This window comes from Hyla sarda, chromosome 6, assembly GCF_029499605.1.
Source record: "Hyla sarda isolate aHylSar1 chromosome 6, aHylSar1.hap1, whole genome shotgun sequence".
In the NCBI taxonomy this organism is placed as follows: domain Eukaryota; kingdom Metazoa; phylum Chordata; class Amphibia; order Anura; family Hylidae; genus Hyla; species Hyla sarda.
Genome location: NC_079194.1, coordinates 258,286,246 through 258,298,768, shown reverse-complemented (window position 1 = coordinate 258,298,768; position 12,523 = coordinate 258,286,246). Strand labels below are relative to the sequence as shown.

The window sequence follows — 12,523 nt, the reverse complement described above, 5'->3', positions numbered from 1 at the left end:
TGAGGATCTAGGTCCTAAGGACAGGCGCACTTTCAGCCTCCATAACAAAGTTAAAGCCCTTATTGATAAGAAATTTAGTCAGCCAGACAAGAACTCCTACATAACTAAACACCTAAAGAGAAAATATCCCTTTGAGGAAGAAGTCACAAAAAATTGGGATAGAGCCCCCCTTATTGATGTGCCTGTGGCGAAGATTTCTTAAAAAAATAAAAACTCTACCTTTTTGAGGATCTCGGCTCTCTCTGACCCCATGGATAGAAAAGCTGATTTATTCAATAAGAAGACCTGGGAAGTAGCAGCAGGTTCTCAGTTTCGTTTTTTCCTCCTTACCTTTTAAAAATCATAACCCTTTCAATTTTGCAGCTAAAAATCCATATGATGGCTTATTTTTTTGCACCACCAATTCTATTTTGTAATGACATCAGTAATTTTACCCAAAAATCTATGGAGAAAACTGAAAAAAAATCATTGTGCGACAAAATTGAAGAAAAAATTCCATTTTGTAAATTCTGGGGGCTTCAGTTTCTACACAGTACATTTTTCGGTAAAAATGACACCTTCTCTTCTGTAGGTGCATACGATTAAAATGATACCCTACTTATATAGGTTTGATTTTGTCATACTTCTGGAAAAAAATCATTACATGCAGGAAAATTTCTGTTTAACATCTTAAGGACGTAGGGCGTACCTGTACGCACGGTCGCGGTGTTTAAAACGGGGTCACACTGCATTTATTCTTTGTGGACTTGGTAGGGTTTATCTGTATTGATTTTGTGGACAGTTCTCCACCGATACGCTATTTAGCGTCAGCTAGGGGGTTGAGGTAGGGTTACATCCCTTCTCTCTGTACATCAATATTTCATGGTTTTAAGTGTTTTTAAGATGTTCTCTCCCTTTGTGGTATTTCTCATAAAGTAATATTTATATTTATTTGTACATATGGTGGTGTGCATTTTTTGTGGTTGCCAGTCTTTTTCTTCTTTTTTCAATTGTGTCACGTTTAGGCAACCTCTTTGCACCTACGGTTATTATCTCAGCGGTGCCCATCGCTTTTCTTAGTGTACTGTGACCCCGCATCACACCGGATCGGTCCCGGCTGCTATTCATAGCCGGGACCCTGGGCTAACAGCGCGCAGCACCAATCGTTGTGCCGCACGCTATAAACCCTTCAGACGCGGCGATCAAAGTTGACTGCCACATCTGAAAGTGAAAGTACATGTTTCCCGGCAGCTCAGTCGGGCTGATCGGGACATCGCGATAAAATCGCGATGTCCCGATCAGCTAGGACGCTAGCGGAGGTCCCCTTACCTGTCTCCGCGGCGTCCGATCGGGGTTTGATTGCTCCAAGCCTGAGCTACAGGCTTGAGCAATCAAGCCCCTATCTCACTGATCCATGCAAAGCTATAAAAAAAAGGTAAAGGTCATTTAACCCCTTCCCTAATAAAAGTTTGCCCCCCCCCCCCCCCCTTTTCCTTTTCCCATAAAAGGAAAAGTATAAATAAAAATAAACTGTGGTATCGCCGTGTGTGGAAATGTCCGAACTATAAAAATATATTGTTAATTAAATCGCACGGTCAATGGCGTACGCACAAAAAATATTCCAAAGTCCCAAAAAAGCGTATTTTTGGTCACTTTTTATATAATGAAAAAGCGATCAAAAAGTCCGATCAATAAAAAAAATGTTACCGATAAAAACTTCAGATCACGGCGCAAAAAATGAGCCCTCATACCGGCCCATACGCGGAAAAATAAAAAAAGTTATAGGGGTTAGAAGATGAGAATTTTTAACATATAAATTTTCCTGCATGTAGTTATGATTTTTTCCAGAAGTACGACAATATCCAACCTATATAAGTAGGGTATCATTTTAACCATATGGACCTACAGAATAAAGATAAGGTGTTATTTTTACCGAAAAATGCGTAGATACGGAAGCCCCCAAAAGTTACAAAATGAAATTTTTTCTTCAATTTTGTCGCACAATGAATTTTTTTCCCTTTTCGCCGTGGATTTTTTGGTAAAATGACTGTCACTGCAAAGTAGAATTGGTGGCGCAATAAGCAATCATATGGAATTTTATGTGCAAAATTGAAAGCGTTATGATTTTTAGAAGGTGATGAGGAAAAAATGTAAATGCAAAAAAAAGGAAAAACCGTGCGTCCTTAAGGGGATAAAATTGTCATCTTCTGACCCCTATAACTTTTTTTTTTTCCGCGTATGTGGTGGTATGAGGGCTCATTTTTTGCACCGTGATCTGAAGTTTTTAGCGGTACTATTTATGTATTGATCAGACTTTTTGACCACTTTTTTTTAATAAATTTTTTTCCATGATATAGAAAATGACCAAAAATAGAGAGATTTTTTTTTTTGCACGCACGCCATTGACCGTGCGGTTTAATTAAAGATATATAGTTTTATCATTCGGACATTTCCGCACGCAGCGATACCACATGTTTTTATTTTGTACTTTTTAAGTTGTTCTCAGTTTTCTACAGAGAGGACTAGAGTTTGGCCTTAGTCCCAATACTCTCAAGGTTCAAGTCTCTGCTCTAAGGAGGAGATTTATCAAAACCTGTCCAGAGGAAAAGTTGCTGAGTTGCACATAGCAACCAATCAGATTGCTTCTTTCATTTTGCAGAGGCCTTGTTAAAAATGAAACAAGAGAGCTGATTGGTTGCTATGGGCAACTGGGCAACTTTTCCTCTGGGCCGTGTTTGATAAATCTTCCCTTAAGTTCCTTCCTAAATTCTATGTTGGCGGACCAGCCTCTTATTAAAAGATTTCAAGTAGGGGCTTCCAGACTCCGCCCTTCAACTAAATCCTTAGTTCCTCTATGGGCTCTCACGACCCCTCCATTTGAGTCTCTAGAATCTGTCTCCATTAAAGTTTTAACCATCAAATTAGCTTTTCTTTTGGCCATCACCACAGCAAGAAGGGTGGGGGAATTACATGCCCTTTCAGCCTTTACCCCTTAAACCAAAATTCTCGATGATAGGGTTGTAATGAGAACATTACCGCACTTCTTGTCTAAAGTAGTATCTGATTTTCACCAACATCAAGACTTCAGTCTGTGACAATCCTTCTGATAATAATGAAAAACTTTCATAATCTAGATGTAAGAAGGTGTTTAATCACTTATATTGATTCTACTAAAAGTTTTCGTACATCTGAAAACCATCTTTTACAGTTTTCTGGCCCTAATAGGGGTAAAGCTGTCTCTAGATCCACTATTAGTTGGTGGATTAAACTTGCTATTAATATGGCTTATGAGGCAAAAAGTCAGGACCCCCCTTCTTTCTTTAAAGCTCATTCCACAAGGGCATCTTGTTCGGAAAAAGCTGATGCTTCCATAGATCAAATTTGTAGGGCAGCCACCTGGTCATCTAGCCATACCTTTCTGAAGCACTACAGGTTGCACCTGGAACCAGTTGCCGATCTAAGTTTCGGTCGCAAGGTTCTTCAGGCTGCTGTCTCCCCCCCCAGTTTATTTTTATTATAGTCTCCAGGGGTGCTGTCATGGGTGAAAGGGTAAATATGGATTACTTACCCGTAATCTGTTTTTCGAAACCCCATGACAGCACCCCTCGGATATCGCTCCCTTTTTTTATGCATTTTGTATTACCGTATTTTTCGTCCTATAAGACGCACCCAATTTTTAGGGGCAAAATCTAAAAAAATAAAGATTTTGAACCCAATAGTGGTCTTCAATCTGCGGACCTCCAGATGTTGCAAAACTACAACTCCCAGCATGCCCGGACAGCCGTTGGCTGTCCGGGCATGCTGGGAGTTGTAGTTTTGCAACATCTGGAGGTCCGCAGATTGAAGACCACTGCAGGAGGAGGTAATACTCATGTGTTCCCGCCGCTCTGGATCCGTCACCGCTGCCCTGGATGTCGCTCCATCGCTGTCGCCGTGTCACCGCCCGGAACGTCTCTGCTGCCGGCCGGGTATCCTTGCTCTCCGTCGCCGCCATCACGTCGTTACGCACGCCGACGCACGTACGCGACGACGTGATGACAAGGAAGGAGAGCGCCGGCATACAGGGGATCCCTGAACGGAGAAGACACCGAGGAGGCAGGTAAGGTCCCTCCCGGTGTCCTGTAAGCACTAACCCGGCTATTCAGTCGGGCTGTTCAGGACCGCAGCGATTTCAGCCCGACTGAACAGCCGGGTTAGTGTCACTTTCCCTTCAGACGCGGCGGTCAGCTTTGATCGCCACGTCTGAAGGGTTAATACAGGGCATCACCGCGATCGGTGATGTCCTGTATTAGCTGCGGGTCCCGGCCGTTGATGGCCGCAGGGACCGCGGCGATAGGGGTGTATTTGCCGTATAAGACGCACCGACTTTTTTCCCCCCAGTTTTGGGGAAGAAAAAGTGCGTCTTATACGGCGAAAAATACGGTACAGTTTCTCTGTGCATGTTGTTCTACCTCTTGCTCCGTAGGAGTACTTTATAATTGAACTGAGGGTGGAGAGGAAGGAGGTTCAAATTTATATCCAGGTTTCCTGTCCCACGGTGGGAGGTCCTCTCCAGGGGTGCTGTCATGGGTTCTCGAATAACAGATTACCGGTAAGTAAGCCATATTTTTCTTTTTGTGAGGTGCCAAAATGTGATCAGAAAGTCACCTTTACCTGGTACCAAAAACAAAGTCCTCACAAAGCTTTGTCAGTAGAGAAATAAGTTCTAAGAATATGGTGATTAAACAATAATAAAAAAATAAAATAATTATAGCAAAGACTGTTTACTTTGGTATTGCTATAATTGTATTGACCATTTGATCAAAAGCTACCACACACACACTCACACACTCACACACTCACTCTAATCATTGGTATATGTAGCCGGCTCTTGTCCTTGTATATTACTGATGTGATATTTTATATTCCCCATTGTTCTCAGGTTTCGGCTTTGGATGAGTGGGCGGCAGCCATGAATGCAGAATTTGATGAAGCAGAGAGATTTGACCTGCTGGTTGAATGAGAGAACTGGGCCACACTGGACTTTACTTGTATATAGAACCTGTTATTTTTAAATCTAGTTGTTATGTTTTGTCTGTTTATTATACGTGTGTGTGTTCATTTTCCATTTTATGGTGACTGGTTCTTTTACTAGTCAGATTATGTAGTGTTTCTTATTTCTATCCATCTGTGCTCAGTCACAGCTCTAAGATTTTGGATATTTTTAGGACCATGCTGACAAGATATTACCTGTAAATCCAAGCGACCACTGGTTCTACATATTTGTAATACCATGTAGTAGGTGGGAATGGATTTTTCAGAAGTTCTATGTACAGAAGAAGCAGAGCTATGTTTATTCTATGTGGAAACACATTTATAATATCAATTGTGCGAAAGGAAGTAGTCATCCTATCCCTGCTAACTATAAGTTTCAACCTGCTACTAATAATTTAAAGGGGTCTTTCATACAAAATTAATTGACAACCTATCCTCAGGATCAATCAATATTCCATTAGTGCAGTCTTGACCCTCAACAATATTGATGACCTGAGGAAATTGATGACCTGAGGGACCCAAAGAAATATGGATGCCGGGGGACCGCGCTACTACAGCGAGGACAAACAGAACTTTCTCGGGGGAGAACTCAGCGGCCGTTGACACACTAAAGTAAGCAACCCCTCGGTGCACTCCAGTTCACCCACACGATCACCCAGTATCTTGGGTTTTTGTGTGGGTGAACTGGCAGACAGTTTTTCTTTAATTCCCTCATTTGACTTTGTTTACTTTTATGAAATGTACCTGTAGTTTCACAACTTCTGGTGTTTGTTTTGTCAGGGGTTCAGGTGCTGAGACTCAATGATTGTGGAAATTAAGAGGCAGAAGGGGCCCTGTCACCTGTGATCAGCCTTGGTTGGCTCTCCTTGGAGATAAGGGCAGAGCAGCATTAGGACTCCTAAACTTCGCAGAGCCTGTATGCCACCACCACCACCTGCCAATGGGCACAGTGCTTAGCTGAGAGCTTCTGCCCCTTAATTCTAGCAATCAGTGGAGGGGGTGGACCCTCACCAATCAAGACTTCTGTAATAATTCAATCATTAAAGTATACCAGATTTACTATGGTGAAAACTGGGCAATGTAAGTGAAATACAAATCTTTGTTTATGAAAGTAAAAATAAAGCCATATATTTCACATACAAACAATATACATACAAACGTTTCGAAATTGTGACCGTTTATAGTTAGATGCAGAGAACATGACACTGAAAAGAAAAATTAAAAACATCTGCGGTTACCTGTTGTTTTAAATGATTACTAAATATCTGCATGGTGTTGATAGATTAACCCTTCAGAGTGGTGACAATGCAGTTTTAATGCTCTTACTATTATTGAGCCCCCTCCATGGAATACAGCTATAAGCAGAAATGAAGGAAACAGCAGCACACCAAAGAAGTGGATATCTTATGCAATGAAATCTTATTTTTATTATTAATCATCTCGTCCATGGAATACAGCTATAAGCAGAAATGAAACAGCACCACAGAAATAGTTACCCTAAACACTGAACTGCAGATGATAAAACTAAAGGGAGGAGGAGAAAGGAGATTACAATCAGGAGACAGCACTGTGTACATTAAGTAGAAAGGGCAGCTGTCCAGAACATTATGGGTAGTCAGAGATTAGAAGGAAGCTTTGATTTACCTTTTAATGGAGATGGTCTCACGGATTCTATGTACATAAACCAGGCTCTCTCTCCTGTACATAGCACTAACTACACCCCAGCTTCCACTTTCTGTGGTCAGTCCTAGTTACTATAAAGGGACTAAAACTAATAGGCTGTGGACTCCTGATTGCAGACGAGGGAGCCACCTGGTGGGCTATTTGGGTTTGTGGGTGTCACAGACTTTATAGAAAAGGAAGTATGCGCTCCATAGAATAATATTGTTTTAAACCCAAAGAGTGAGATTGGCATATAAATTAACTGCTCCCCCTGGGTGGCTGTGTAGTCACATACACAACAATGGAAAAGGTGTATGAAATAGGTTGTCGGCTGCCCTCCGGAACATGTACGGCAATGGATATTTGGCTTCGGGAGAATCCGGCTCACAGCGCTGATCGACCAGACATGTAGGTTGACTAAAAGAGGATTTATTGACCAAAATGCAATGCGTGTGTGCAAAACGTGCTGTGCATGTGTAGCGAAATGCGTTGCATTTTGGTCAATAAATCCTCTTTTAGTCAACCTACCTGTCTGGTCGATCAGCGCCGTGAGCCGGATTCTCCCGAAGCCAAATATCCACAGACTTTAAAAGGGTTATCCAGGATTACAAAAACAGCTTGTGGGTGATATTGGAGCTCAATTCCATTAAAGTGAATGGAGCAAAATTGTAATACCACACCCAATGTGAGGATAGGCGTGGTGCTGTTTTTGTAAGAAATGTTTCCGGACTGACATTCCGCCGTCTGAACATACCCTTTAGACTTTTTGGACAATAACTCCACCCACTTTGGCCAATAACTCTGCTCCATTCATTGACATGCTGAGAAAGAGGGGATGAATATTTATGGAGGAGATTAAATTATTGCTGGAGAGGGGGGGGGGGGGAAACATTGCACATACAGCAGCCGCCCATCTTTTTTGCACTTAAGAGTAAATTACCATATTAGCAGCAAGATGAGTAAGAAGCATTAGAAATAGGGTCACCTGCACGATCTACCTGTATATTTAGTTTCATTCTGGTGACCCTGTAAGTTTCCCTTTCACCATCCTCCTTTCCTACTGTACAATCACATCTAGAGCTTCACCATCATTCTCTCCTGCTATATATATATTTATACAGCAACAAGAGAATATATATATATTTATAGAAATATAACTAATAATCAGCGCTTTAAAGGAGGATAATAAAACCCGTATAAAAAACTATACAAAGCTGTATAAAAAAGGAGTATGAAATAAATACCATATACCAACAATATTGTAGAATACCTGTTTTATTGACAGGATAAAAGGTAGGTGCAAGATAATGGCAGTAGGACGGTGCACTGCCGTACATTGTGATTTGCCATAGATTGTGATGGAGTGACTCAGCAGTTTTCCCTGCTCGAGCACTCCGCCTCCATTACAATCTATAGGCTGACACTAGCACACGACTCCCCAACCATTGGTTACTGGGGGGGGGTGCGAGTGTCACGTGACATATTTAATCATCAGGCATCGCAGCTCACGGCAGTCTCACTTGGGCTATCACAGGGAGAGGATCTCTCCGTGTGATAGCCCAAAGCTGCACGGAGCTCTCATGGCTTTGTGGCCCGATTCCGTGAGCGGTATCGGGCCACAGAAGCGAATACTTTTACTGTTTTATTGTCACCTGCCAGCGCGCTTGTTCGCCACCACTATCGGGATCCCTATGCCCGATAGTGCTGACAACCTCTTGCCTCCCCGCCCGCTGCTCTGCTCCCCGTCCCCTGTTAACTCTCAGGGAATGGGGAACAGAAAGTAGAGCAGTGGGCGCAGCTAAAGTTGTACTGCGCATGCGCAGCACTACGCAAATAGCGTGGGTAGGTAGCGTAGCCGTAGATTAGTGTAGGTTGTAATTTAGCATAGTTTAGTATTAAAAGTGAAAGGGGGTTAGGCACCACAACTCCCAGCATGGGAGTTGTAGTTTAGGACAACAACTCCCAGCATGTCCATACAGCTAAAGGCTGCCAGGGTATGCTGGGAGTTGTAGTTTAGCTTAGATTAGACAGCAAAGGGACCACAACTCCCAGCATGCCCAGACAGCTGAAGGCTGCCCGGGCATGCTGCGAGTTGTAGTGCAGTGATGGGACCACAAATCCCAGCATGCCCAGACAGCTGAAGGCTGCCAGGGCATGCTGTGAGTTGTAGTTTTGCTTAGATTAGACAGCAAAAGGACTACAACTCCCAGCATTCCCAGACAGCTAAAGGCTGCCCAGGCATGCTGGGAGTTGTAGTTTAGCTGATGGGACCACAACTCCCAGCATGCCCAGACAGCTGAAGGCTGCATGGTGATGCTGTGAGTTGTAGTGCAGTGAAGGCACCACAACTCCCAGCATGCCCGCCCAGACAGCTGAAGGCTGCCCGGGCATGCTGGGAGTTGTAGTTTAACTGATGGGACCACAACTCCCAGCATGCCCAGACAGCTGAAGGCTGGTTGGACTTGATGGAACGTTTGTCTTTTTTCAACCAAACTAACTATGTAAGGCTGCGTGGTGATGCTGGGAGTTGTAGTGCAGTGAAGGCACCACAACTCCCAGCATGCCCTGACAGCTGAAAGCTGCGTGGTGATGCTGGGAGTTGTGTTGCCTTCACTGCACTACAACTCCCAGCATCATCACGCAGCCTTCAGCTGTCTGGGCATGCTGGGAGTTGTAGTCCTTTTGCTATCTAAACTACAACTCCCAGCATGCCCTGGCAGCCTTTAGCTGTATGGGCATGCTGGGAGGAGTTGTCCTAAACTACAACTCCCATGCTGGGAGTTATGGTGCCTAACCCCCTTTCACTTTTAATACTAAACTATGCTAAATTACAACCTACACTAATCTACGGCTACGCTACCTACCCACGCTATTTGCGTAGTGCTGCGCATGCGCAGTACTACTTTAGCTGCTCCCGCTGCTCTACTTTCTGTTCCCCGTTCCCTGAGAGTTAACAGGGGACGGGGAGCAGAGCAGCGGGCGGGGAGGCAAGCGGTTGTCAGCTCTATCGGGCATAAGGATCCCGATAGCGCTGTCGAGCGATCGCGCTGGCGGGTGACAAGCTGATAACGCCGCTATCGGGCATAGGGATCCCGATAGTGGTGGCGAACGAGCGCGCAGCTGATAACACCGCTATCGGGCAGAGGGATCCTGATAGCGGTGGCGAACGAGTGCGCTGGCGGGTGACAATAAAACAATAAAAGTATTAGCTTCTGTGGCCCGATACCGCTCTCGGAATCGGGCCACAAAGGCCATGAGAGCTCCGTGCAGCTTCGGGCTATCACAGGGAGAGATCCTCTCCCTGTGAGACTGCCGTGAGCTGCGATGCCTGATGATTAAATATGTCACGTAACACTCGCACACACACCCAGCCACTGCAGTAACCAATGGTTGGGGGGTGGTGTGCGAGTGTCAGCCTATAGATTGTAACGGAGGCGGTTCGCTCGAGCAGGGAAAACTGCTGAGTCACTCCATCACAATCTATGGCAAATCACAATCTACAGCAGTGCAATGGCAATAAGGTGCAATGTGCTGAAAAAGCGGGGAAAAAATTTATATATTATAAATAGATCGTGACGATAATATATACGTGTATGCTGGTATATAGCTGAAAAAATTATAATGATACCTTGGTTTGGTAGGGGAGGAAAGTCCAAGGTGAGTATATGACAGTAGATTTTTGGTATATTTTAGACGCTCATAGGGTGCATTGCAATGCTCTGCAGATGAGGACAAAATGCAAGGATGCTGCGTACAGAAAAATATATAGAGCGTTATTTAAATATGTTGTAGGATATTCCTGTTCATCACCTGTTAGGGGGCATTGGTTTAGGTAAATGCCACAGCAAGAAATGTAAAAATGTACCTCGGTCTTCTTTTTGTCGTAGTCGTCAAAAAGAACGCCCGATTGCCGGGCAGTGTCTGTAACACAGGGTGCCGTATTCCGTGCGGTGAGCAGGGTACGATTCCAAACGTATCGGGAGGGAACGGGAGACAGCCCCGGCCGGTGGCGTCTCTACCGTTGTCTTTCCCGTGGAGTTCTGGTGAGTTCCGGGATATATCATTCTTCAGGACGACTACTCCAAAAAGAAGACCGAGGTAAATTTTTACATTTCTTGCTGTGGCATTTACCTAAATACTCACCTTGGACTTTCCTCCCCTACCAAACCAAGGTATCATTATCATTTTTTAAGCTGTATACCAGCATACACGTATATATTATCGTCACCATCTATTTATAATATATGCATTTTTTCCCTCTTTTTCAGCACATTGCACCTTATTGCTGTCCTACTGCCATTATCTTTCACCTACCTTTTATCCTGTCAATAAAACAGGTATTCTACAATATTGTTGGTATATGGTATTTATTTCATACTCCTTTTTTATACAGCTTTGTATACAGTTTTTTTTATACAGGTTTTATTATCCTCCTTTAAAGCGCTGATTATTAGTTATATTTCTATGTTTATACCCCTTAATATATGGCAATAAGGGAACCATATATATAAGAATCGGCAGCTTTCTTACCATCTCCCCCAACCCATAGGTAGCGCTTGTGTGTGTGTGTATGTATATATATATATATATATATATATATACATCCAGAGCTTCACCATCACTCCCCATCCCAGTATATTCACATCCAGAGCTTCACCATCCTTCTCTCCTGCCATATATATACACACACACTACTCAAAAACACTTAAAGGAGATATCCCATGCAGCAAAGAAAAAAAAAATACCTAGCCATTCCATAGTATATTCACCTACCACCTCTCTGACATGTTTGTGATTTTTTTTCCGCCCCCCATTCACCGGCTATTCAGCTCATAAATTCCAGTTACTTCCTGGTTATGGTGGCTATGCCTGTGATCTCAAAGACTACATTTCCCTGCATGCACTGCTCACATTTCCTGCTCTCAGCTGCCTGAGCAGAGAGATTGTTACCACCCCTAACTTATGTTAGTCACTCCCACATAACACTGAGCTCCAATCATAGCCCTATACAGCAGGGTGGCCACGAGGAAACACAATGTAATCTCAGTACTCAGAGAGAGGGACCCTGGAGTTGAAGCTGCAGTTTTACACTGTAAAATCACTCCCTCCCCCTCCTCCTCTCAATGAAATAGCTTTACAGTGGCACAATCACCTCCCCCCTCCTCTGCCCTGCACTCCTCTCTCCCCAGTGCTCAGTGTGACAGCTCCCTCCCCTCCCCCCTCTCCTCCGTTCTCAGTGTAAAAACATTAGCAAGGAGAGGGGAGAGAACTATGATCTGAATCAGCCGGCATATAGGCAGTGCTGCTCAGCCAATCACTGCAGAACAGAGGGAGGACAGTGTGAATATTCATCAGATGGGAGGGGCTAAGCCCGAGCTCAGGCAGTTCTCTGCAGCACAGGGGTTTTCTGGGTAATTGTCACGTCACGGCCCCTGAATGCTGCTGATAACAGCCTGAATAGGGGGTCGAAAGTCATGAAAACCTGGAACAGCTGAATTTCCTGTCAGACAGAAGAATGCAGATAAAGCTGGTTTCTAAGCAGCACTGGTAATGGAAGTGATTTACAAACCTGTATAACTTTACCTTCTGCACTAAAAGCTGAACAATTGTTTACTGTGAGACTTCTCCTTTAAACAACACAATGTAACTCCAAGTCAATGACACTTCTGTGAAATCACACTGTCCACTCAGGAAGCAACACTGATTGACAATCAATTTCACATGCTGTTGCGCAAATGGAACAGACAACAGATGGAAATTATAGGCAATTAGCAAGACCCCCCCCCCCCCCCCAATAAAGTAGTGGTTCTGCAGGTAGTGACCACAGACCACTTCTCGGTTCCTATGC

At 43.8% G+C, this 12,523-nt stretch overlaps 1 protein-coding gene across 2 annotated transcripts in view; it reads left to right on the top strand.

The window, feature by feature from the left end:
• The window catches only part of CDCA5 (cell division cycle associated 5), a 34,580-nt gene extending 28,337 nt beyond the window's left edge, over positions 1 to 6,243 (top strand). For both annotated transcript variants that reach the window (XM_056528486.1, XM_056528485.1), the window contains one exon: positions 4,901 to 6,243. In XM_056528486.1, coding sequence (XP_056384461.1) covers positions 4,901 to 4,981 — 81 coding nt within the window. In that variant the 3' untranslated portion in view covers positions 4,982 to 6,243. The remainder of the gene's footprint in view (positions 1 to 4,900) is intronic.
• Positions 6,244 to 12,523: the final 6,280 nt, after the last annotated feature.